The sequence below is a fragment of the Dermacentor andersoni genome, chromosome 10, assembly GCF_023375885.2.
Source record: "Dermacentor andersoni chromosome 10, qqDerAnde1_hic_scaffold, whole genome shotgun sequence".
NCBI lineage: Eukaryota > Metazoa > Arthropoda > Arachnida > Ixodida > Ixodidae > Dermacentor > Dermacentor andersoni.
This window is the reverse complement of record NC_092823.1, coordinates 16950447-16978097: the sequence shown is the minus strand read 5'-3', so window position 1 is coordinate 16978097 and position 27651 is coordinate 16950447. Positions and strand designations below refer to the sequence as shown.

Sequence of the window (27651 nt, the reverse complement as noted above, 5' to 3'; positions counted from 1 at the left end):
AGAAAATACATCTATTCCTCCTCTAAAATATTCTCACACATTGTTGATGATAATGCGTCTAAGGCAGCCATCTTTAGCAATTATTTTTTGTCCGCGTTTAGTCAAAGTAGTTCACGCGTCGTTAACACGGTTTTTTTCAACTGAAGCAGAAGTGATGCCTGAGGTCACTTTTAGTGTGCCTGGTATTAGAAAATTGTTCGAAAGTGTCAAACCAGCTAAAGCGTGTGGCCCAGATGATATTCCAGCAGCAATAATAAGGAACTGTTCGACAACGTTATCTTTGTACTTTCACTGTTTATTTCAGAAGTGCTTAGTTGAGAAAGCACTACCTCGTGATTGGAAATTAGCACGTGTTACATCTGTTCATAAGAATGGACCAAGAAATGATGTTGAGAATTACAGGCCGATGTCTTCAACTAGTACAACATGTAAAATATTTGAACATGTCCTTTATAGCTGTATAATGACACATTTGGTTAAACATAATCTTCTGCATCCTAGACAACACGGATTTCGGCAAGGTCTTTCTTGCTCAACACAGCTTGAGTTCATGCATGATTTGGCTCTAGCAATAGACAAGCATAAAGTAGTTGACCGTATTTTCTTGCACTTCAAAAAAGCATTTGATGTTGTTCCTCATGACCTTCTTGTTAGTAAATTATAGGGCTATAAACTGAATGAATCTGTTATTGCATGGTTAGTCGAGTATCTCTCTCGAAGACAGCAGTCGGTCGTTCTCAATGGTTGTTCTTCCGGATATGTTCCCGTGACCTCAGAAGTTCCTCAGCGCTCAGTTCTGGGCCCTATTTTGTTTCTGTTGTATATAAATGATATTACTACTGGCCTCAAGTCTTCGTTCAAGATGTTCGCGGATAACTGTATACTTTACAGGACTATAGAGAATGAACGTGATTCCGAATACCTGCAGCATAATTTGAATGTAATAGCATCCTGGTGTGCCCATTCAGAAATGTTGCTGAATGTTAAAAAGTGTATTCACATCACCTTTACAAAAAAACATTTATACCAGTTGAATATGTATACCGTAAATAATGCTGCTTTAAGCACAGCTAGGGAATATAAATATCTAGGAGTTGATTTAACGAGTGATTTGAGATGGACTAGGCACGTTCACCACATAAAAGTTAAAGCTGCACGTGTTTTGGGTTTTCGAAGATGAAATTTCAGCAAACTTGCATCTAACTTAAAAGAACAATTTTATTTCACTCATGTGCGCTCATTGTTGGAGTACGCATGTGTTTGCTGGGATCCGTATACCAAAAAACTGGCCGATATGCTTGAAAAAATACAGATATGGCAGTGCGATTCATTTTAGGTAATTGGGATTGTCTACTTAGTATGAGAGAAAGCAAAAGTAAACTTAAATGGGAAGACTTGAAAGATCAAAGACGAAACCTCAAGTTGAAATTTTTTCATAATATCTACCGTTCCAAAACTGGAATCGATAAGAAGTACATCCAAGCGTCATCCTACATATACCAAAGAAGAGACCACAGTCTCAAAGTAAATGAATTTTCCTTTAAAGGTGACGCTTTGCACTATTAATTTTTTGTTAGATCTATACGAGTGGAATGATCATCCGCCTATGACTGTGTCCATTGTCTCTAATGATGATTTTTACCATGCTTTGTGTAATTAGTTTCTTTGTTATTGGTCTCAAATATGATGCTTATTTTTACGTATCCCCCTGCTGTAATGCCTGCAAAGGCAAAGCAGGTATCAAATAAATAAATAAATTCATGTTCCTGTCCTTGATGCACTTTTGTAGGTTCACATTACCAACTTTGTCAAAATTCACACGCTGTCATAATCTTTAGCTATACCAGTTGAACTCTGCAACAAAAAAAAATTTTCTAAGGCTATCTGACGGATCACCAATTCTCTTTTCTCATTAAGTAGCCGGCATTTGCTCTGTTAAAACAAGTGCCTGCCATAAGAAATAAAACGTTTCGCAGTTGGCTGAAGAAGGTATTAAATCCACACTCACGGGTACTGCTTGGCCATCTCCTGCGCCCTCCTGTACGCTATGGGGTCTCGGTCTAGGGCAAACACTCGAACACCCTTGGCAGCTGCCAGAATATGCTTGGTGTGTCCACCTGCTCCAAAGGTCAGGTCCACAAATGTCTGCACAAAAGTCAGACTTGTTGACTGGTCCCACAACTTCAGAGATGAAGCTGATGCAATGCCACGTATTTCATGTACCAGATAAGCATTCGTTGGGCACAAATACCCATGAAAAGCTGCCTGGTACATTTCAATCGTTTTTGGAACCATCTTATCAAGCGCAAACAAAGGCGACTGCAGTGGTAGAACAGTCAAAAGACTTCCCGTAGAAGTTGTCATTGGAGAAAAAATAACCTTCTCTGCAGACATTTTGGCTATCCTAGCAGGAAATTTGGGTATCTAAATGATACAAAAGTAATAAAATGCAAGCTATGAAACTCTTAAATAATTTTACAAGGCTATTGAGACAAACATAGTGCTAGCTTACATTTAAAAAGAATGACCAATGTTCCAAGCCGCTTATAGGACAGTGGCTGTAGCAAGATGACAGATTACGTACAGAAGGTGGAATCTCATTCTGCGTGCTACATTAGTATATCTAGTAGGGCTGGGCGAATGTTCGAAGTTTTGAATACAAATTGAATATTACACATTAACTATTTGTATTTGTATTCAAGAAAGAACTATTCGGGATATTCTGAATACTTGAAACTTGAAACCAAATATTTTGCAACAATTGAATGTTAATGCTTTCAGTGCCACTGACGTACCGGCACGTTCTTCACTCGGACATAGTTCCGCCATATGTTGCTAGAGGCATCTCTCTCGGTTTGCTCAGTCTGGGCGTTGGGTAGCCCACTGCGGAATGCGCCCTTTAGTGGGCAGATTGCGCCGAGCGGAGTGCGCATCAGCCGACCCGACGGAGTAGGTGGGTCCCGGCCTCTCTTTTACACCACAGCAATTCAAATATGTCACGCATTGGTACAAGGACCTCACCGCCATCTGTTGTATATATAGAGCAGGTTTTTCTTTTTCATTCTCTTTTTGACCTAGACACGACAGCGCTATCGCGGAAGCGTTACATCAGAACGAAACTGGGTAGGCAATAGAAAACGAAGATCGGAGTGTGAGGACAATACTAAGGGTGCATTTGCCATTAGCTGAGTTACGTCTTCTTTTCTGAATAAACGAAAGTAAACTGTTGTGTTCAATTTATAATATCCGGGAAAAAAAAAAAGCAGCACTGAAAGCGTAAAACCTTATTAGTGTTTTCTGTCTTCTAATCAACACTCACAAGTAACAGTCACACAATGACGGAAGCTTTCGAAGCAATTCAGAAACCAAATGGGCAGTGTAAACTTAGTTTTTGGTTTCACGGTGGAAGCTTGAACAGCAAGCTGCGATTTTTTGCTTGTACTAGTCTGACATTGTGGGTGTCTTTGGCAGTCTGCTCCTGTAGCAGTTTTTGCCTTTTACGCTACAACCAGTGAAGCCAGTGCATGCCTTGTATGCTACAACCAATGCATGCCTTGTATAAGTTCGTGGCACAGAGGTCCATCAGTAGCTCTTTTTCTCACTACTTGCGATTTTTTTTTCGGCAATAATTTATTTAGCATTAGAATAGTAAGCTGTTGAGCTGTTCGGCTAGTTGGTTTGATATGATTTTTGTAAAGGGGTGTGCAGAAGCGTTGTGCAAAAAGGCATAAAGGAGAGATGCCTCAACCTGCACCACTAATGTATCGCAGGTACATGATAGCAACAATGGCACAATGGCAAGTGCAAGTAGCCTGACAGAGGAGGGGGCGTAGAAACTTCAGCCAAGGGCGAAGAACGTAAATTCCTTATCCATCAGATGCATTGATGGGGCACTAATACAAAGGTTAGCATGAGCGTGAACATGACCAACCTCCAAGATTTCCCTTTCGAGTCTGCCTTTAGATCTGCATATAATCTCGATTTTATCGAAAAGGAGTTTACAGCCACAATCCCTGTAGTGGACAGGAAGGTACGCTGAGTTGCTCAGCACCTTTAAAGATGAATGTTCTCTTGGCCTGTCATTTAGACAGCGCCCCTATCTGCCCAATGTAAGCTTTCCCACAGTCAAGAGGTATCTTATATACCACTTCGATGGAACAGGAGGCGAGGGGTTTCATATGTTTATTTTCACAAGTCTTGTTCTTCTTATGGCAAGGGCACAACAACCGAGAAAGCTTGAGAGGAACTGTGAAGACGAGGTCAATGCCGTGCTTTTGCACGATCCTTTTAAGGTTGTGTGAAATCGTGTGGACATATGGCATCACGACAAACTTATATGGTGTCTGGCATGGCATAACATTGGGTGGAGCCTGGAGCTTCTTTAAAAGAGTTGAGTCCACTGCTACTAGCACACTCGAAGAGAATCCCGAGGCTTTCAGATGAGACACTTGTAGGTGAAAACTATGACCGACCCTGTGTGCTCAAGACTTGGTCAGAGATGACTTGAGGCACGATGATTTACTAGTTTTACCAGTTTGGTGTGAGAAAAGTAAAAAAGTATTTTTTTTTTACATTGACGGCAGTGCAGGCGCAATAAAATTCCTGATGGTTTGTCTCTGAAAATATACTTAGTTGCAAAAGAGCGTCTTTCCTGTCCACGTCTCCTTTTTCTGCAATGCTTCTGCGGTCCCCTTTGCAAAAATAACTTATTAAGCCTTTTTTTTTTTTTTAACGCCAGTTACACAGTAGAAATTCATTTTCGTGAAGCTTGCTTGCAACCAGGCTCTAAGATGTTGAGAAGGTATTTGTGCAGCCTTTTCAATGAAAATCAGTCATAAAATGTATCCTTATCACTGGTGGTTAACTCATTTCTTGCATAAAACTTGAAGCAGCGCAAAGAAGACAAAGACAACAATCGAAAACACACAAAATAGGAAATACACAAATAGGAAACACAAAACACACAAATAGGAAACACACAACATTTATTGAAACATAACACAGCTTTTTTTACCATGTCAAAAAAGCACCAATAACCATATGGTTTAAGCGAATGTGTACTGCCTACAAGTATAGGTGCTTATCTAAAAAATTTATCCCATGTTTTGTTAGGCTGAGCGACGCTGTGCTAATGCATTTATCTCCTGCTTTGGTAATGTAGTAAGCCTCTACAATTCACCTTTGCCCAAGTCAGGGCAGGTGTAGCATCTAATTATACAGGAATAAATATTCCTGCCATCAATATAGACATTGCCAATTGACTATTCAGTATTTGATTGAATATTCAATACTTACTCTTCGCATACGATTCATATTAAAAGAAAGTTGCCCAGCTATATTACATATTTTTACTTCTTTTATCGGAAAGAGAGCTAGCAAGAGTTCCAGAGAACCTCTTCTGGCCCTCCTTCATGAGTGTTCCACCGCTCTGGATGCCAGATGAGATCGTCCCTTGAGAGTTCCTTGTCCCCATCATCATCTCCCTTTCAACGGCTACAACACGCCAGTGCAGCCTCACATTACGGTCACCCCACTCACAGCTGCTACTATAAGACTAAATGGTGTGACCGATTCTGGGGTGAGGTAGTTGCCAAACAGTCGTCATCAAAAGCACCCTTGGCTGTAAAGGTACTGTCACTATAGAGCAATGTCAAATTTTTGTTTCAAACAAAATGAAACCGCCACTGTAGATTTTCTTGTGTCGGGGTTCTGCGCATTTCATGAATATTAGTTTGACTGTAGTAAAAATTCAGTTCGGCTCCAGTATTGTGTCCTGCATCTCACATCTCAGTTGGAAAATGTCTCCATTCTGGAGCACCACCTCAATGTGACCGCCTACCTGGTCTTGCTGGATGCCAAGTGATTGGATGACCTCCTGCAGCATCACTGGAATGTGGAAGTAGCCATTCTCAGTCGTACACTGGTGACGCCGTGCCAGCAGCATGCAGCAACATTTCTGCCAAAGAAATGGTAGCACTGGAATGATCACAGCTATGGCTGAGTGTTGGAAAAATGGCCCCCCCTTCCTGCTTCATCTTCTGTTCCAACCTCATACAACTTTGTTGATCTATGTCATTATCTTGTACATAGAAAATTCTTGCAAGTTAGGCGAGCATATTTTTAGCGAAGAGGAAAAGCAAGTCTAAGGCTGTTTATGCATACAGAAACACCCTGCCAAGAAACATCCTTTTGCAGATGGTTGGAACTTGCATCGCTGTGTGGCAAACACACAAAAAGCTATTTGAGGCAAGCATTGAAAATACTATATTTGTGATCCATGCCGTGGCAGAAAAAAAGTTGTATGGTATGACATCCCCGAGCTGCTTAGTGGGATATTGGAGAAGCCATTAGTGGGTGAAGGGGCCTAAAGATTAATCTTTTAGCCCCCGAGCCTGGGTTGAACTGTTCACACCAATTTGTATCAATGTCACCAAGGACGAGTACTACTTTTCCCCATCAGAGTTTCCATTGCTTTAATTGGTGTGGACAAGTCGTGCCTGCCTTCACGTCCTACCACCTACTGCCGAGATTGAGCACTTGTGCATATTATTTTGCAGTGTAGGTTTGTCAAATTTGTTTAGAAAGCGAGTGCCTCTTCCTTGTCTCTTCCTTGAAGCAGGGGAGCTGGAGACATGCCAGTACAAGATGCAGGAAGTATGTTTATTTTTAGCAGCTGCATTGGACAGAGGTTTACAGCAAAGTCGTGAGAGCGGGCTCAAGTAGTGGGGCCCATGGCGGCAGGCAACTGAAGCAAGGAGGAGTTCATGCCAGTGACATAGACAGCCATCTAGGAAATGTCTTTACTGCACTAGCTGGGCACAGTAGAGGCTCACTGCCGAGTGGCACAAACCCAGTGACCCAAGTTAACAGGAAAGAGGTTACGAACAGATACTGCAAACTGATTCCCACGAATGCTAACCGTATTAAAGCATTACAATGGGCAGGATGTGAGTCTAGTCCTTGATGCACAGAGTCCCCTGATCAAGTGTTAGCTGCATTTATTTTAGTTGAAACATCTGCAGATTCATCCAAGGAGGAGGATTAATAGATGACATGCACGATTCCTTGCAGTAACTAACCACAGTCAGAAAGTGATTAACTCTGAGGAGCTATGTGAGCGTGGCGCTAGTACTGCATCCATGTTACAGTTCACTCACAGATCAATCATTGGCAATATTGACACGTGTGCTTCTTTATCTTTTTCGGGTGACCGCTTTTCACTGTCTAACGAATGTTATCGCTCAGCGCGGGACGCACCCGCATGCACCAGAAGTTTCTCGAATGCTATAGATGGTTCGATCTGCTGTCTGTTGTCACTGAACCTTGTGTCATCTGATTGCATGCATGCGTGATGCGAATGGTGTTGAAATTTCTGGAAGACATGCAGGCACCATCGATTACTCTGCAACGTTCAAGGGGCTCATGCATAAAAGCAGATGTGTTTGACCGGCAGATCAGATTTTCGACGATCGCTGACTGTGTCCGCCACTGTTGCCATTCTTTCAGTGTAGCCTGTTTTTGAGGGCACAAGTTCGCCTAATAAAACGCTAGTTTCATCATTACCGATTTTGCTGCTTTCTTCACCATCACTACTACGTGGTGGAGCTGCTGGTGCATTCAAGTACCAAACGCCCCTGCAAAACCGCAATCCAAGCCCAAAGCCCAAGTCCAACACCAACGTCGCCCAAGACCAGTGAGCTACTCGCAGGCTGCAAGGACTGCCCCTGGAGCACAGACTTCTGCCTGATATGACCAGGAAGGCCGTGGCCAGCTCAACAACCACAATGGCAGCCCCAGCATCACCCATCATGCTTCAACAACCCAGAGAGCCCCTACCTTCCATGGAACTATGTCAGAGGATCCAGAAACCTGACTCGAAACCTTCGAAGGAATCTCGATCTTCAACAACTGGACCTCTGAGGATAACCTACGCCATGTGTACTCCTTCTTCAAAGATGCCGCGAGGACTTGGTTCAAGAACCAGGCGTCCACCCTTACAATGTGGGACCTGTTTCGCAGTAACTCCCTGAGGACCTTCATGAGCGTTGTCCAGAAAAAAAGGGCCGAAGTTCTGCTGGAAACCCGAGGACAACCACCCAATGAGACCATTGCCATTTTCATGGAAAGGATGACCCGTCTTTTCTGGCACGCTGACCTGGAAATGTCCAAAGAGAAAAAAATCTGCTTCCTGACGCGAGGCGTAAAGCAAGAAATTTTCACTGGACTGATCTGCAACCCACCAAAGACTGTAGCTAACTTCTTGACAGACACAACGACGATTGAGAAAACTTTGGAAATGTGAACTAGGCAATATAACTTCCAAGTGCTCACGTCGCAGTGTGCCATCCAATCACTGGGCTCCGGTAACCTCCAAGAGATCATCAGGGCCATTGTGCAAGAAGAGCTGTGCAAAATGTTACCTTTGTCGCAACCTTAGGTGTCCTTGGTCACTGACATGGTCAAGGACAAACTTTGACGCTCACTGGGCATTTCCTTAAGCTTCTTAAGCTTTTTCAAAAGAAAAAGGCTCACGCAGTGCTGCCACTCCCCGCACTCGCTAACTATAATTCTGAAAAGAATATCGGGCTTGTGTTTTTTCGTGGTAAAGAAAACCATCAAACAGCTTTCTTTGCTGTTCTTGATTCCTTTAGCAAGGGTGGGTCCGGCGACCGGCTCCCCGAGGATGTTTTAGGGCTACTGGAAAAAGGTCGGAAGTATGCTGTTCCACCCCCTATCGGGCCCCATGACCAGGTAGGGCTCAACCGAGATGTTTCTGCAAGGTGTAGCCAAGAGGACCCTAACCAGTGCTTGAAGGAAGGAATGTTCTGCATCTCAAAGTGTTCAAGCAGGGCTACTGACATTCATGCTAAGATATTAGAAGGTGTCACGAAGTTTTTCAAACATAAAGAGCTTATGCTGTTGCAGTCAGACAAGAAAGGTGGTTTTGTCGTGTTGCCAAAAGTCCGGTTTAACAAAAAAGCACAAGCAGCAGTGAACAGGAATTTCATTCTTATTAGTAAGAGTGCCGTTAGAGTCAAGCCAAAATTCATTGAGTTCTGCAAAGGTTTAGACTTGACCACCCTTGCTAAAGGAATCAAGAACAGCAAAGAAAGCTGTTTGATGGTCTTCCTTACCGCAATAACGCACAAGACTTATATTCCTTTCAGAACTATTGTTAGTGAGCGCAGGATGTGGCAGCACTGCCTGAACCTTTTTCTTTTGAAAAAAGCTTAAGAAGCTACATGTGGACGATCCTTTCGGTGTGAAAAGTTCTTCGGAGGTCGCACAATTTGTTAGTGTAATGACGGCAATAAGTATGGTTTTTCTGTTAATGTAGAAGATCTGTTGTACTCAATTCCTCAGGATAAGCTTCTGGTTTCCTTAAGGGAATGTATTGAGTACAATGATGCGGTCAACTTCCAGAACTCAGCGGGCCTGTCAGTGAACAGCTTTTTAACATTACTCGAGTTTTATTTAAGTGCGACTTTTATTCTTTTTAACCAGCAGCCATATCTGTAACGCCAGGGAGTGTGTATAGGTTTATGTGTTGCTCCTATCTTGTGGGATATTTTTTGTCTTTTTTTGATGGGTCTTTGGAGCTTGTTTTTAATGAGGGGCAGGTTTGAAAGGTGTTTAGGTATGTTGATGATCTTTTAGCATTTTTAAACAATAAGAGTGACTTTACATGCCCTGCTTTTATGTTATAAGCTTTTAACAACCAAGGCCAAGGCCTCGTTTTCACTCTTGAACTTCCCGACGCCACAGGCCTGCAGTTCCTAGATTTATAGCCGGTCACGTCTTCTGGGCCTATGATCTGTGAGCCTTGAAGCAATCGCTGCCGTATGATTCCGCACATTCTAAGGTGGTGAAGCAAGCAGTAGGTAGTCTTTGCTTGAAATGAGGAGAGGTATTCTGCAAGAGTCCACCTAGTGGACATGTCCGTTTCGTCTGCTGCTGAAGTTCTGATAGGCTGGGCTGGGCTGCACATCCACAGCAGCCAGGCGCCACAGCCAATCAGAACTTCAGCAGCACACGAAATGCACGTGTCCACTAGATGGACTCTTACAGAATACGTCACCAGCGTTGCGAAAATCATGCATGCACCAAATGCGGTCTAGTTTCTCAAACCAAGTTGGACGCCTTTTGGCAGCTGGTTTCTCTTTGACGGTCGGCAATGCTCTGGTAGAGTCTTTCTTGCAAAAAGTAAAGCTTGGAGCACAAGGGCAAGAGCAGTTGTCCAATGACCAAAGGTGAGACCAGAGGTTATACCCTGCGTGCGCAAGGTGTCACACAACCTTAAAAAGGTTGCTCACCATCATGGTATTCCTCTGGTTTTTTCTCCACTCAACAAGCTTTCGAAGCTGTGCTCTCGAGTTAACTGTGAAAGCAGGCGAGGCTGCCGCACGAGGCATGAGAAGCCCTTTGTTCAGTGCTCCAGAAGGGTTGTATATCCAATTCCCTTGCACTCTTATGGGCAGATCTACATTGGACAACCTGAGCGTTGCGTGAATGAGGAAACATGCACAAAAACTAAAGAAAAAGGAGGACAAGGGTGCACACATAGTGGCTCATGCTGCCATGTACGCATGCTTGACAAGAGGATATATATGTACGATTCTATACTTTCACTAAACAGTTGCGAGTGTGGCACTTGTCTTTGTCCCCCTTCCTTGTCTCTGGTTTTTATCGCGCTAAGTTACTACTTCAATTACTACGTGACAATATCAATCATCACCATTCAGCCCGTTAAAGCCATTCTTCAGATACATAACACTATCCAGTAGGTAGCCCAGAAAAAGAGCCTTCAAAAACTGTTTGTATTGTTTCTACAGCAAAAGTGTGGTTCTTGATGCAAGTTTCAGCAAATTTGCATGACATTTGTCCCTTGCCACGCCAAAAAAAATAATACGTATGCGGGTTGCGATTATTGTGCATCAACATCAAATTTTTGTGGTCGGAGCACCAGCAGTAAGTCAAAGAATTAAATTACTGTCACATTTAAAATAGCACAGCGATGAAGGGTGATACTAACCTCATGCAGAATCTTGGTTTGAGGAAATCAATGGCACAATATAGATCTGGCAGTTATATAAACTAACTTTGTAGTGACCTACAATTTGTGCTAAGCATGTGCTGTGTATCAGCACCCCTGTAAAATGGCACCACACCACCAGCGCGACTGTGCTCCCACTAAACTCGAGTGTCCAGGGCTCAAGTGTCCGTGCACCACATGAGAGAGATTCGTTTCTACCATGGAAGCCAGAGCACGGCCGATAGTGATTTCTGTACCTCTTTGTGCGTAAATAGTTGTTATCCCAGTATAGATATACAACTAGCGACAAATGTGTGGACCATGGATGCAGGACCAGCCTGGTGAAGCATTAACCCCAGATGCCAGCACGCAAGTGATTCTGCTGGTGCTGAACAATAACGGGCCTACGTGACCTTCCTGCGTGAGAGTATAGATATGGCAACCTTCGGCAAGGTGGAGGAGTACAGCAACAAAGAGTCATGGCTCTCATACATGGTACAGCTCGACATGTTCATTAATACAAACTGGATCGAAGACGACAAAAGAAAGAATTGGATATTCGTGCCGAATGTTGCATCCAGTATATATTCCACCCTACACAGCTTGTTGGCATCGACAAAGCCGGAAGAAAAGAACTATACAAGGAGCTAATGGTGCCCTTGAACAGCCACTTCAGCCTGCCGCCATCTGAAACAGCCGAGAGCTTTCAATTTAAGATGCGAATTCAGCTTGAAAACAAAAGCATCCCAGTGTTCATCGATAACTTTGGCAGATGGCAAAGAACTCCAACTTTGGCATAGCTCTCAACCACATGCTGAAGGACCACCTCACGCATGGAATACGAGACAAGACCATGCAGCAGAGGCTTTTGGTGAAAGAGAAACTTACCTTGGAAAAGGCGATTGGCATCATGAGAACAGCAGCGAAGCGAAACGCAAGGGAACTTCAGAAAGTCTTGCAGAATCACTCACTTCTCAAATGCAAGAAGGCGCCACCAATAGCACCCAGTACCACCTTAAAAAGTGTTGTTCTGCATCAAGTAGACAGAAAAATCCAGGAATAAAGCCAAACGGGAAAGACAAGTCCGGATGCCAAGGAAAAATGAGACCCTGCATTCGCTGTGAAGGACATGACCACCAACCACCAGATTGCAAGCATCAACACCAAATGCTACAAGTGTGGCAAGGTGGGCCATCTGGCAAGCTTCAGTCTTTCCAACATTGACAAGGCAAGAAACCAGTCAGGTCAAGTGAACAGCCTCGAACCAGGTAAGAATCCAACCAAGTACTTTCTGCATTCACTGGAAACAAATTCAGCTGTAAACCCCATCACAGTAACCTTCAAGGTGAATGGAGCCTCACTGGAAATGAAGCTAGGCTCTGGTCACCGGTCTCTATCATCTCGAAAGTCACATACAGTAGAACCTCACAATAACGAAATCGGCGGGGAATGCAAGAAAGTTATGCAAATCCCACGCACTGTAGGAATCAATGTAGGCAAATCTTTCTGCGCTGGATGCCTTGACTGACAATAATTAGTAGGGATGTTGACGGCTAAAGCTTAATTTCTTCGCAACGTTTAGTCTTGTATGTATTTTTTCATTTTATTTATTTATTGATACTGTCAGCCCATGACGGGCTATTACAGGAGTGGATGTGCATTTTGTATGGCTGGGACGAGGCCAAGGGCAAGCGATATATAATTTCTAAAGGTGACAAATGACCCCCCCGAACAAAAACAAATATCGAGAAACTATCTATTTTAAACATTAATTGCCGTAGCGTAGCAAAAAAAGCAGACCAGCCTGAAGCTTTGTTTCTTACTCACGAACCAGAAATTGCTGTTCTTACAGAGACTTGGCAATGCAAGGTTATATTAAGACAGCGAATTTGTTCCAGAAAATTACATGTGCTTTCGTAAAGATCGAGACAGAAGAGGTGGTGGGGTTGCTATTCTACTTAAGGTGTCTTTACAGCTCATCAGAATGCCCGACACTTCAGACGTTGAAAGCATTTTTTTATACATACATTAACAAAACGCGATACATCCTTGTAACCGTTTATAGGCCCCCAAGCTGATCCGTCTTGGTCCTCCAAAATCTTGAGAATTACATGATCTCTGATGTAAAGCCAGATGATAGATCAATTTTAGCTGGTTATATTAATTTACTGAATATAAATTGGAACACTTTCTCCACGCAGCCCTTAGATATGAATGACATTAACATGCTAGACAGTTTTTAATTTCAATTTGTTACAGGTTGTATCTGAACCTACCAGAATTCAGAGCACCATTTCAATCTGAGATCTGTTCCTCTTGAGTGGTACTGTGAAAAACCAAATCTTGTGTTACACCACACCTGGTATATCTGATCATGAAGCTGTTATGTTAACCTTAACCGATGTTTCTTAAGATCAGCACATTGAAAATTGCCAGTTCCCAAACTCTAATTGCGCCGATGATGAATCAATCATTGATTTGCTGGATTCTAATTATAATGGTTTCATAGAAAGCCCTTGTATAAATGACCTATGGCTAGCTTTCAAAAACATTATTCAGGAATGTATAGTACGCTTTATGCCAATAATAACTAAAAGATCTACAGGTACCAATGCTTGGATTACTCGACAAACACTGCAGCTACAATGCAAGCTGTTAGGAATGGCCGGACGGGGTGGCAACGTGCCAGCTTTCAGCCCGTTGCACGTGTTCCAATCCGGCCGTACGGGGCGCACTTCGAAGAACTGCGAATGGCCGGCAGCCACGTGGCGCGCGGTCAGCTCAGGAATGTGGTACTCGGCCGCGCCACCCGAGACAAAGCAGAGTTCTACGAAGCCCTCTGACGTCGGCTCCGGCCCTTTTCACCTGTGTGTATGTGCGCCACGTGTATGTGAGTCATCATCCTCCTCCAACAGCCCTCGCCCTCCTCCAAAAGGGCGGGTCATCTACAGTGACGTCGAACGATGACTAGACGAACGTTTCCGTCCACTGGGACTCAAGGGGGGACCAAGGGCTTATAAGCAGCGATTGCCGGCTGCTAGAGTGTGCTCTTCATCGGGAGCTGAGTGCTTGTTGTCATGCTAGAAATGTACTAGTAAGCTGTGTGCTTGTAAGCTGTTTGCTGTAGGTTAGTCTTGCGGGCTCCATATGGGAGTCACGCTAGACTGTCAATGTATGTCTTGCCTAAAATGTTAATATGTAAATAAATCCTATTCACCGAGTTCCTCTCTACGACCTTCAACTCCTTCAAATGGTGGCAGCGGCGAGATCGTCCGACGAATCTAATAAATGGTGGCAGCGGCGAGATCGTCTGCCAAATCTTACAAAGCTTAGAAGACTAAAAAAGAAAAATCTAAACATGCGGGTTGCCCTTTGCAACAAGAAGCCATTTGTAAAATAGCAACGCAATTGAAACAACAAAGTGAGAATGATAAGGCAAAATACTACAGTGTATCACTTCCTTCTTTCATTAAGACATCCCCTCCAAAATTCTGGAGGTCTATTAAGCTGAGTTGATGCCCTAACACTTCGTTTTCATTTAAGGGCCACTTTCTGAGTGACGACCCTGCGGTTTGTACAGCTTTCAATGACTATTTCAAATCTGTTTTTACCACACATAACAACTATCTTTCAATGTTCAATATGTCCTTACCATGCACGCCGCATGTGAAAATTTCTGAGCGTGGCACTTTCAACCGTTTGTTAAAACTAGATGTTAAAATATCTCCTGGCTCGGATGATATCCCAAAGGCTTTTTTGAAAAGGTATGCAGAATGGTGTGCCAAGTACTTGTTTGTATTGTTTAATAAGTCTCTGAAAGATGGTGTATTGCCTGATGACTGGAGGACAGCCTAAATCAAATCATTGCACAAATCCGGTGACAAATCAAATGTCACAAATTATCGACCCACTTAGTTAACCTCTATGTACTCATAAAATTTTCGAGTACATAATTTATAAACATATAGTTGATTTTCTTGAACAACACAAAGTGCTAACAAACACTCAACACGGCTTTAGACGAGATTACTCAATTGGCACACAATTAATTAGAATTATGCACAATTTCACAGCCGCAATATATAAAGGAAAACAAACAGACATTATTTACATGGACAGACGTTATGTACATTTTAGTAAGGCTTTTGACAAAGTCTCTTATAATAAACTACTACATAAATTAGGTTTTGGAATATCAAATCACAAACTGCTAGCATGGATTAGAGCTTACCTTTCGAACCGCTATTAGTATGTTTCCCTAAACGGCTATTCCTCAAATCGAGTTGGTGCCGATTCTAGTGTTCCCCAGGGGTCTGTGCTTCGGCCTCTGCTGTTTCTGATTTTTATAAATGACATCATTACTGACATTAATGTTAATATTAAACTATATGCGGACAACTGCGTGATTTATGAAGCAGTTCAATTGAGGATCAAGTCAGGTTAAATGAGAACCTCCAAAAAATCATATCATAGTGTGAGAAGTGGCAGATGACTCAATTTTGAAAAACAGTCTTTATGCAAATAACTCATAAGAAGAAGCCACTCCTCTTTCATTACAGTGCAAACGGCATTACTCTCTCAGAGGTAAGAGAATATTATTACGATATTATCGGTAGATACCCGAGAGACGAGCCGCCGCGAGAACGACGACGAAGTGGGTCTGTGCCCTTGGCGCGAGAAAATGTCGGCCTGGCGCTCTGGCTAGAGTCCAGTATAAATAGCTTGTAAATAGCCTCTTCCATCTGTATCTTTCTACACGTAACATTCTTGTGGAGGTGAGCGATCCCCGTCCTCGCCACGGAACTCCGAAGTGGTCGGTACATAGACCTTGTCACCATGCCTCCCGGTGACGAGACCACCTCTGCAACGGCTTCGGCTTGTCCGGCTGCTCCCGTCGTCACGGTTGCCCAACATCGCGACCCTGGTGTGGAGGGATAGGATGCTGACGAATGGATCAAGCTATATGAACATGCCAGCGCTAATAACAAGTGGGACCCAACGATCATGCTCGCCAATGTCATCTTTTATCTCGGCGGCACCCCACACGTGGGGCACCTTACGCATGACGACTAGATAACCAGTTGGGACAATTTCAAAGAAAAGCTGAGGGAGCTGTTCGGCGACCCCATTGGCCGCAAGGTTGCCGTGAGAAAGGCTCTTGCGTCTCGTGTTCAGGCATCTACAGAGCCGTACGTTTCATCCATCCTCGACGTCTTGGCTCTATGCCGAAAAGCTGACGACGCTGTGTCTGAAGCTGATAACGTGTCACATGTCCTAAAAGGCATCGCCGACGACGCTTTCGATTTGCTTGTTTTCGGCAACGTCTCGACAATCGACGCCATCATTAAAGAATGCCGTCGCCTTGAACAGGCTAAGAGCCGCCGTATCACACACCACATCACGCGGCTACCCAACACTGCTGCTACTTCGACATGTGAGGGTCGACCACCTGTGACGTCACCCGTATTGTTCGCCGCGAGCTCGAGGCCGCCTGTCCGTCAGCTTTCGCCGCGACGCCTCCCGATCCGCCAGCAACCACGATTGCGATGATTCAGGTCGTAGTCGCACAGGAATTTGAGAACATGGGTCTGAACTCCGTGTGTACAACGTCTCAACCCAACGTTCCCCAGTTCTCTACCAGCCCTCCTCGTCCCCGACAGTCCTTTTCTGCCATATCTCGCCGCAACCCGTCCGAATGGCGTACCCCTGATGACAGGCCGATCTGCTTCCACTGCTGTCGCATCGGCCACGTCGCTCATCACTGCCGCAACCGATGGCCACCACCTCCTTGGATATACGCCGCCAATTATTCCCGCACCTTTGGACCTTCTGTTCCCTATGCCACCCACCATGAACCCACTGTTGCTGATGCCCTTGCTCCGAACCTTCGCTACAGCTGCTCGCCCTCACCTTGACGCCATCAGTATCGTTCGCCCCAACCCTGCGCTTCTCTTCGCCGCCTATCGCCTCCCGGACCCAGCCGGAAAACTAGGCACTGCAGCTTCTGGAGGTGAAGCTGCGTTGTCGAACCTGCCCTCAAATCCTCTGCTCACGTTACCAACGAACCAAAACCTTCTTGACGCTGACGACTATCCTGTCACTACACTCATCGATACAGGCGCACATCTTTTTATTATGAGTGCTGCCTTACGACGACGACTCAAAAAGCTCCTTACCCCAGCGTCGGCACGCGTCGTCCGCGTTGCGGATGGCGGTACTGTGCCTATTATCGGCATGTGTACGGCACGTGTCAGCATTGCCGGCCGCCACACCCCTGTCCTCTTCACAGTGATTGCTCATTGCCCCCACGACCTAATTCTCAGTCTCGACTTTCTCTCCGCGCATTCTGCCCTTATTGACTTGAGTTGAGTTGCCGATTCTCACAGAACCTTCTGACGCACCCCAATGCCGCCTACGCCCCACCGGCTTTATTCGCCTGCCGCCGAAATTAATAGCCTATATTGAACTCTTGTCTTCCCCACCAGTGTCTGATGGCAAGTACCTCGTCACTCCTCTGCCCGACATTCCACTGAAGTATAACGTTACCGTGCCTCACAGAATACTTACTATTACTGCGAACCACACTTTCATGCCTATCTTTAACTTTTGATTGGCAAAGCAAATTCTACCGCAAGGTATTTGCCTTGCCAACGTTGATTGTCTCGGCAACCATCACGTCGCAGCGTTATCAACCGATGCTTCTTGCGAGCTTAGCAGACCCATCGTGCCAGCCCCGGCCGCCGATACCAAGATACAGAAAATGGTTGCGACGGACCTGTCTTCTGCGCAGGCTGAAGACCTTTACTAAGTATTATCGTCCTACAGAGATATTTTCGACTTCGACGATTGCCCTTTAGGCCAGACGCTCGTGGTCAAGCATCGGATTCTTACTGGCGATGCTACTCCGATTCACCGACGACCGTATCGAGTTTCTGCGTCGGAACGCCGAGTAATTGAAAGCAAAGTCAACAAAATGCTAGACAAAAACATCATTGAGCCTTCTTCGAGTTCCTGGGCGTCACCTGTAGTGTTGGTTAAGAAGGATGGCACGTGGTGCTTCTGTGTAGACTACCACCATCTGAACAACATTACTAAGAAGGACGTCTACCCGCTCCCACGTATAGACGACGCCCTTGACTGCCTCCACTATTCCAGCTATTTCTCTTCTATCAATCTTCGTTCCGGATACTGGCAGATTGCTGTTGACGATATGGACAGAGAAAAAACTGCGTTCATCACACCTGATGGCCCATACCAAATTAAAGTAATGCCGTTTGGATTATGCAATGCCCCTGCCACCTTTGAGCGTATGATGGACTCCTTGCTCCATGGTTTTAAATGGTCCACATGTCTCTGCTACCTCGACAACGTCATCATCTTCTCGCTCACATTTGACACTCACCTTGAGCGTTTAACAGCTATACTTGATCTATTTCGAAAGGTGAAGCTGCAACTTAACTCGTCCAAATGTCGTTTTGGGCCACCGCCAAATTACTGTTCTGGGCCACCTCATCGATGCTTCCGGAGTACAGCTTGATCCCGACAAAACTCGCGCAGTCCGAGACTTTCCGGTTCCGAAGACAGCCGCAGACGTTCGAAGTTTTGTCGGGGTATGCTTGTACTTTTGTCGTTTTGTTCAACATATTGCGGCAATTGCTAGAACCCTAACTAATCTTTTGAAGAGAGGCGTACAATTCTCGTGGGGTACTGCAGAAGCCGCCGCCTTCTCTCGTCTCGTCACTCTTCTCTCCTCACCACCCATTATCACCCACTTCGACCCTGATGCCCCTACAGAATTGTGTACAGATGCCAGCAGTCATGGCGTAGGTGCCGTCTTAGCCCAGCGTCAGCGTGGCCAGGATCGCGTTATTGCTTATGCAAGCCGCCTCCTCACACCATCGAAGCGCAACTATTCCATTACGGAACGAGAATGCTTTGCTGTACTCTGGGCGGTTGCGAAGTTCCATCCTTACCTCTACGGTCGCCCTTTTTCCGTAGTCACTGATCATCATGCTCTCTGCTGGCTCTCATCCCTAAAATATCCTACAGGCCGGCTTGGTCGATGGGCTTTGAGACTACAAGAATTTTCGTATTCTGTGGTCTACAAGTCTGGCCGCCTGCACCAAGACGCTGACAGCCTGTCGCGTTACCCTGTTGACGACCCTGACTCCTCCAATATTACCAGTGCTGCTTGTGTATTCTCTGTGTCGCAGGTGCTTCATTTCGCTGACGAGCAACATCGTGACGCCCACATCAGAGGACTCATCAACCGTTTTGAACACTCTCCGGCCGACGCCACTCTACGCCTCTTTGTCCTCTGCGACGGTACTCTGTACCGTCGTAACCTTCATCCGGACGGCTCTGAGTTCCTACTTGTCATACCTAAACACCTCCGCTCAACCGTTCTAGAAGAGCTCCACGACGCACCAATGGCAGGAGACCTCGGTGTATCTCGAACCTATGACCGTGTACGTCGCCGCTTTTTCTGGCTGGGCCTTGCCCGTTCCGTTTGACGTCACGTCACCGCTTGTCAACTTTGCCAACGACGCAAGAAGCCTTCCCAGCCCCCCGCTGGTTACCTGCAGCCGCTCGACATCCCTGCCGAGCCCTTCCACGGTTGGCTTAGACCTTCTCGGCCCATTTCCGGAATCTACATCAGGAAAGAAGTGGGTTGCAGTCGCGGTTGACTACGCGACCCGCTACGGCATAACCCGCGCTCTTCCGAGCAGTTGTGCAACTGATGTTGCGGACTTCCTTCTACATGATATCATTTTGATGCATCGTGCTCCGCGTCAGTTGCTAACAGACCGTGGCCGTACGTTTTTGGCGAAAGTCATTGACGACATCATGCGGGCCTGCTCCATTCAGCATAAATTTACTACCTCCTACCACCCTCAAACGAATGGCTTCACTGAGTGTTTGAATCACACACTTACAGACATGCTATCCAAATACGTTTCAGACGACCACCGTGACTGGGACCTGACTCTACCCTAAATTACCTTTGCATACAACTCTTCCCGTCTCGACACTGCCGGCTGTTCCCCGTTTTACCTCTTGTATGGCCACGAACCGACGCTACTACTAGACACCGTGCTTCCGTCCACCACAGCTTCAACAAGCACTTATGCCCGTGATGCAATCGCCCGTGCTGACCATGCTCGTCAACTTGCGCGAGTTCGTCTACAAGTCTCTCAAGACAAACAGAAGCGACGCTACGACCTTCGTCACCGTTATGTTCATTTTGTGCCCGGCACCCTCGTGTTGCTTTGGTCACCATCGCGTAAAGTTGGCCTTTGTGAGAAACTGCTATCCTGTTATACCGGCCTATATCGCATGCTCCGCGAAATGACCAATGTCACCTATCAAATTGTTCTAGCCACGCCCACTACGTCCTCCGGTGTGACAACCAGTGACATTGTCCACGTCACCCGACTCAAGCCCTACAACTCTCCACGTGCCTTGGATATTTAAAAGCACTGTGACGGCGCTTTTGCCAACGGGGGGTAGTATTACGATATTATTGGTAGGTACCCGAGAGACGAGCCGCCGCAAGAACGACGGTGAAGTGTGTCTGTGCCCTTGGCGCGAGAAAATGTCGGCCTGGCGCTCTGGCTCGAGTCCAGTGTAAATAGCTTGTAAATAGCCTCTTCCGTCTGTATCTTTCTACACGTAACAATATAAATATCTAGGCTTATGGATCACAAATAATCTATCCTGGACAAAGCACATTGATGTGGTTACAAGTAAAGCACTATGCAAATTGTTTTTCTTGAGACGATCTTGAAAGTTATCCATGCCTGCTTTATGCCTGCTTGCATATCAGTCTATTATGTGTTCTATGCTTGAGTATGCAGTACCCATTTGGCACCCATACACAATCACAAACATCAACACACTATAAAGCATACAAAAAAGGTAGTGCGATACATTTATAATTCTTACGGGCACACATCAGTTATCAGAAGTTATCAAGCTTAGTAGATTACTGTCAGTTATCAATAGAAATTAGATTTTCAGCTAAAGTTCTTCTACCAGCTAGTGAAAGGATATTATAACATAGGTACATCCCATATCACTTACTCCAAAGGCTATGCTACAAGACGACATTCTTACCTTTATTTCCTCGTAATAATTGCTTTAGGCACTCATTTATTCCCAGAACTATTGTAGAATGGAATAGCCTTGCCAATGATGATGTAACCCAGGATTCATTGTCTTCATTTGAGAAATATTTACAATAATTCTTTGAGCAGTGTTGTGTTTGTATGTGCCTTTTTTCTTGTGCTATTTAGGGTTTGCTAGACATGCAGTGTCATCTGGTCTTGTTCTGCCTTTTCGGTGTTATTTGGGGTCTGCTGTTTTATCTCTAAATTATTTGTTTACTAATCAATTTTCTGCTTTTGACATTAAAAAAATTCTTATATTCATTCACTATTATATACGTAATTTTTATTTTATCGCATTTGTGCATTTTTGTGTAAACACTTTTTTATGTATCACACCTGCTATGATCTCTATTCGAGATCGCAGTATCCATACATAAATAAATAAAACACCAGATTGGTGAGTTGATTTTATATGTTACCTTGCGTGCACCACTGCTGTTTGTCTGCATAGTACACAGAGCACACAGGGAGAGGTGTTTGCTTGATGAGTTGTTGTGCGCCATATTTCATAACCTCTGAGAGGGTTGAGCATAGTCATTGCCTCACATGCCACGATGCATTGTGGCTGAAGTATTAAACTTAAATTGAATAATGGGACTGTATGTGCCAAAACCACAATCAGATCATGAGGCACTCCATAGTGATGGACTCTGAATTAAATTTGACACTGTGATGCTCTTTAACGTGTTCCAAAATCTAAGTGCATGTGCATTTTTTATTTCGCCCCCATCGAAATGCGGCTGCTGCCGTTGGGATCAAATCCATGATCTCTAGCAATGCCATAGCCACAAAGCTACCGTGGCGGGCACAGAAGTGTTGATTTGGCTTGTGACTGCTTCCGTAGCGTCACCTGGACCCTGCGGTGCACTTTAATTAATGCGACTGTTTCTGCATGCCGTGCGTAGTTTGTCCACTTGACATAGTTGCATGATGTTTATTTTTCAGAAATAGCAGAAACGTACCGTACCGTATCTTGAACTCAAGCTTGTCCAGTTTCCCCGCAACCGCTGTCGTATAGTAGTGGGGTTTCCTTCTCACATCACCTTCACCTCTCCCTTGTATGGGAACTGCCTCTTCTCCCTCCTTTCTACACTTCTATCTACGTCCCCTCTGGACTCGTGCGTTAGTAGAAAGAGAAGCACTGCAGTTTCTGCAATGCTTCTGAGGAGAGTCATGGATAATTACAGCTGTCAAAAGGCTAATGGGGCGACGCCCAGGGAGCTCCAGAGGGCATTGTGCACATTCGATACAGTGGGGTGAAAATGAGTTTCTCATGTCGCCTTTCCTCCCTGACTCACCCGTCATGCATACACATGCTCTGAACCACCTCCCGCCGCGGTGTGCCGGATGGCAGCAGCCACAGCAACCACAGCAGCAGCAGTGGGAAAGTCGAAGGAGAGGCAAAGAAAGCTTCGCTTTAAAATTCGCTTTCGTGAGAATTTCGTTGTTGCAAAATGAGACACCACAGATAGGTAATGCACTGCAGAACGAAACTCTATAGTCAAAATTATGTTAGCCTACTTTGGCAAGATTTTGTGAGGATATAGAACTGCATTGCTCACAGTATAAGGTGCACCACATGCTTTTATCAGCAGTGGCAACACTGCCATGGAGCAGTATTCTCGGTCAATTGCTGTTGGAGATACAATCACTTTTGCGAGATTTTGCATAACTCGGCACCAGATGCAGAGCAACAGCAATCCAAGCATACGGCAGTATTTTTCCAGCACACACTGTCGCCCGTAGGCACTGACGCTTCCAGTTCCAAGTGCAAAAGTGATCGCATCTCATATAGATCAACAGCCACTTCGCGCAAATCTACATCCAGCACCGAATCCACATGCGATGCCTGTCAGGTGGCACCAAAAGCAAGGGATGTGTATTCCTGGATGATCACTCAGTCACGGCCCGATGCATTGCACTCCATGCTGCAACCGCCATCTCAAGCGACGTAAACAATTCCACGTTGGTGGGACGTGGATTTCCTTGTCTTTGCTGCATTTTCCTCACCAAGGCGCACATTTTGCACTGTACTAGGTGTGCAAGAACCGTCGTCACATGTCAGTAGCAACATGCATGTCAGTTCAAACAGGCGATCAAAAAGACTGTGGCCATGATGTGTTTCCAGCGCACAAGATAGCTTCCGGCACTTGGTTGTTTTTGTGAACAAAAATGGCGGCACCCATGCAAGTGTAATGTGGTGGTATTTTACACAATTTTAGTGCAAAGCAATCGCATTTGAGCACATTTTGGAGTCTGCTAGCCTTGCGCGAGTAGGTAATATGCAGGGTTACATTCTGGCAAATTTCATTGATGCATGTTTGTAGTACAGCGACATTTCATTGTCGAGAGATACAAAATGCATTGAATCATATGGGCGTTCGATACGAAAATATACTAAAATATTTTGTTGTCGCAAGAATTGTATTATTGCGGATTTCAACTTTACTGTCGAGCCCACTTATAACAATATTCAAGTGCCACGATAATTCCATTGTTATAACCGATAATTGTTATAACCGGGTTGCATGAAAAAAATCAGAGCAGGGGTATGGTAGAGATGATGTGAGAAAACTATAACGGCAAGCAGGCCAGTGTCCCTCCCCACCACCTTCCTCCATCCGGCTGCGGATTGTGTTCACTCATTTAACTGCTTCCTGGGTGCTCCGATCATGTGTAACAAGCCGTGGCTGTTGGCGTTAAAGAATGGTACTGCTATGCTAACTGCAAAGAGGGGCCATGGGTGGCAAGCAATACGTGAGCACCACTGAGGCATTGCTTTGGTGGCCTCTGAAGGGGCCTTTTAAAAATTGCGAGAAGGCTGCCGTGGCAGCTTGTCAGCTCGAGAAATCCAGAAGAAACGGTGAGGCGAGATCGCCACAAACATCTCGCCACGTACTTCTCATTGATTGCACGACAAAACACTATCACCGTCAGCCTTGCATGCTTTACGCTAAGCTTGCCAGCATCCTTCTTCAAGGCATTCAGGTGCTCCACATAGTGCAGCGGAAGGTTTCTTGGGAGAACAAAGCCCTGGAGGGACTGAATCCTCTTCTGGGCTTCCTGTGAGGACACCGTTGAGGCAGCCTGCCCTACCACGTCATCTCTGCTATCCGATGCAAGCATGTTCGCAACGATTGCCTCATTGGTTAGAAGTACTTAGTTTACAAATCTATAGCCGTGTGCTTTCTTTTCACTGGCAACATCGTGCATTGCCGATGATCAGTGGGTGCATCAGCCATCTTCTGCTTTGGCGGTGAGTCAAACCAACTGTTAGTCAAATGAAGCTGAGAAACAGCGCGGTCAGGAACGATTTCGATGCAGCCAACAAAGACGAACACGAGCGATTAAGCTGTTTGCAGAACTGCGCTGAATGAGGAGCCAGCGAGCAATCTGTGAGCTATGGGCGCAGCCCATTTGTGTTTGGAGGGGTGGAAGGGCGACGGGAAAGAGGCACGCATAGATGGCTGGAAAATGAGCAAGCGGAGGCTGTTGAAGCAGCGGTCCATCATGCAGCGGCTCGAATTTCTCATTTTTTTTCAACGATTTAGCATTTTACTACCTTTCGGCACGGACACCCAGCAGCCAGACCATTGTTATAATTGATAATGCGGCATTGGGGCATTGCAGTAAGCGGGTTATTTCACCATGGAAAACATACAAAAGTTGACGGTGCAGCAGCGTCTCATTGTTATAACCGATATATAGTTAAAACCGGCATAGTTATAAGTGTGTTAAACTGTACTACCTGTTTAGCCAGCATTCGCTACTCCACCTGATGGCAATAGACATCAAGCTAAAGTGCATCCGTGGATAGTGGATCCATTCGTGTTCCCCAAGAGTGGACGTATGCCCAGGTGAGACTACCAGGACACAGCTGGTATAAAAATGCGACAGACCACATAATGCAGAAAATGTTCCGAGAGTTTGATGACGTGTTTAAACCAGGTTGTGGAATACTTAAGAGTTCTCCAGTTCATGTAAAGCTTTGACCCTGCGCTCAACCGCAGTCTTACCAAACCCGCTCTGTACCTTATGCGCTGCGAGAGTCAGTGGAGCATAAACTTAAAAGGCTGGAAGACGAAGGAATTATCACTTTGGTTGATCACTCAGTATGGGCATCTCCCATAGTACCAGTGCTGAAAGCAGATGAAAAAAGCGTGAGGATTTGAGACTACAAGTTGGGTGTGAATCGTACAGTGATTACAGCCTAGTACCCACTTGCAAAAGTTGGCATATTTTGCATCCTTGCAAGGTGGAGTCAAGTTCACCAAGCTAGACTTGAAGGAAGCCTACTATCAGGTACCTGCAGATGAGGCGACAAGAAAACTCCTGGTCATTAACGGAGGTCTCTTCACAAACAACCGCTTAGCCTTTGGTGTGTCATCTGCCCTGGCACTCTTCCGCAATGAAGAATTGAACAAGCTCTTTGAGGAATCCCAGGAACCTCCATCTACCTGGAAGTTATTCTTGGGACTGGGAAGATTGATGCAGAGCATCTGCAGAATCTCCAAAATGCCCTGCGAAGGATCAAAGAATCGGGTCTGAAGCTGAAACAGGAGAAGTGCAAGTTCTTTAAACCATCACTCATGTACTTGGCTCACGAGATCAGTGCAGCTGAACTTCGGCCTGCAAAGAAGAACACAGTAGCCGTCATTGAAGCACCAGAACCCAGAGATACGGGTGAACTAAAATTATATATTGGATTCCTTTTGTACTACTGTAAGTTCCTACCCAACATGTTGATGGCACTAGCACCTTCGTATACCCTCTTACAGAGGAAAACCCACCGTAGATGGACAGATGGAGAACGACGCCTTTACCAAGAGCAAGCTAGCCATAATGTAAGCCAAGATTCCAGCCCACTACGATCCATCAAAGGAGCTTCTAATGCCTCACCATACGGTGTGGGTGCAGTGCTGCCGCATCAGCAAGATGGGGTAGAATCGCTACAGGCATTCACTTCTTGCACCCTCACGCCAGCAGAACGAAAGTACTCAATGCTGGAAAATGAAGCCCGTGCCATAATATTTGGTGTCATACACTTCTGTGCCGTCATTTTGTGCTAATGACACATCCAAACCATTGGTGGGGATCTTTCGAACAGACAAGGCAACTCAAGCATATGACTGCAAAAAGAATTCAAAGCTGGGCTCTTACCTTTGGAGCCTGCAACTACAGCATCAAGCACCATCCAGAATGCCTCAGTGGGAATGCTGATGCCATGAGCAGGCTGCCGCTGAAGACATACAAAGATCCAACAGAACCACCAGAGCTGGCGAATTCTATCTACAAACTTGAAAAGCTGGTAATATGAGTGAAGCAATTGCAAGACCTCCCAAACAGTGACCAGAGCCTAAGCCAGGTTCTACAATGGGTAAAAGATGTTTGGCCACAAAGCATGCCAGACAAGTTGCTACACCCATTCTGGAACAGGCGTAATAACTTAGTGTGCAACGGAATCTTCTCTACTGGAGAAACCACGTGACTGTGTCCCCTCTTGCCTGCCAGCTTATCCTCAAGCTGCTCCATGAAGCTCACCAGTGTATGGCCATCATGAGTGGCATGGCAAGATCCCGTGTCTGGTAGCCTGGCATAGATGCCAAAATAAAGCTGCTCTCAATGGTGCCCAGAGTGCCTTCACCCTTCAATGCCACATAAAGCAGAATCAGTGTCCTGGTCAGAACAGCAGGAATGCTGAGAGCGCTTGCACTTGGACTATGCTTCGAGGGGAAAATGCTTCTTGTGGTGATTGATTCAAAGGCACAATGGCTCGAAGGGCTCATTGTGACAAATGCCACTTCTGAGCGAACGGTGAAACACATGCACGAAATTTTTTGCAAGGCTTGGATTACCAAGGTGTATTGTTACAGACAATGGAACACTGGTTTACTGGTGAGCCCTCCCAAGAATTTGTCAAAGGAAATGGAATCAATTTCATTTCATTACATTAAATTTCCTTACATTCTGCTCCGATCATAAGTTTAAAGTTAAAGTTCGTGTTCCATTTTTTAGAACGAAACTGTGCCATCATTCTTTTATTCCCAAGGCCAGTGCTGACTGAAACAACCTTCCTCCCTCCATCGCTGCCATTTCTGATGTCGACAATTTCAGGAAGTTGGACACACAGCACGAGCACAATAAATACGCATTTACAACTCTACAAGTATACCTGTAACACTGACAGCTCCTGCAATGCTTTTAATGTACTGTATTTTCGGCCGCTTTTTAAAACCTGTTATTGAATATTGATGTACTGCTCTCTTTCTTTTTCATTGACGTCACAACTGCTAAGACATCGTTTTAAATGAGGCTGGAATTAGGGCTCTGTTGTGCCACATTAATCCTCATTCTGCTCATGGTCCGGATGGTATATCAAATCACGTCTTGAAACGCTGTTCCCACAGTATTGCTCCTATCTTGGTTGAATTATTTACCAAGTCAATAAAT

At 45.2% G+C, this 27651-nt stretch overlaps 1 protein-coding gene across 7 annotated transcripts in view; it reads right to left on the bottom strand.

Annotated features, from left to right (window-relative positions):
• The window catches only part of LOC126519322 (12S rRNA N(4)-cytidine methyltransferase METTL15), a 131700-nt gene that overhangs the window by 99634 nt on the left and 4415 nt on the right, over positions 1–27651 (bottom strand). For all 7 annotated transcript variants that reach the window (XM_055065118.2, XM_055065119.2, XM_072284955.1 and 4 more), the window contains exons 2-3: positions 5840–5956; positions 2009–2145 (exon numbers count right to left, since the gene is read on the bottom strand). In XM_055065118.2, coding sequence (XP_054921093.1) covers positions 2009–2145; positions 5840–5956 — 254 coding nt within the window. The remainder of the gene's footprint in view (positions 1–2008; positions 2146–5839; positions 5957–27651) is intronic.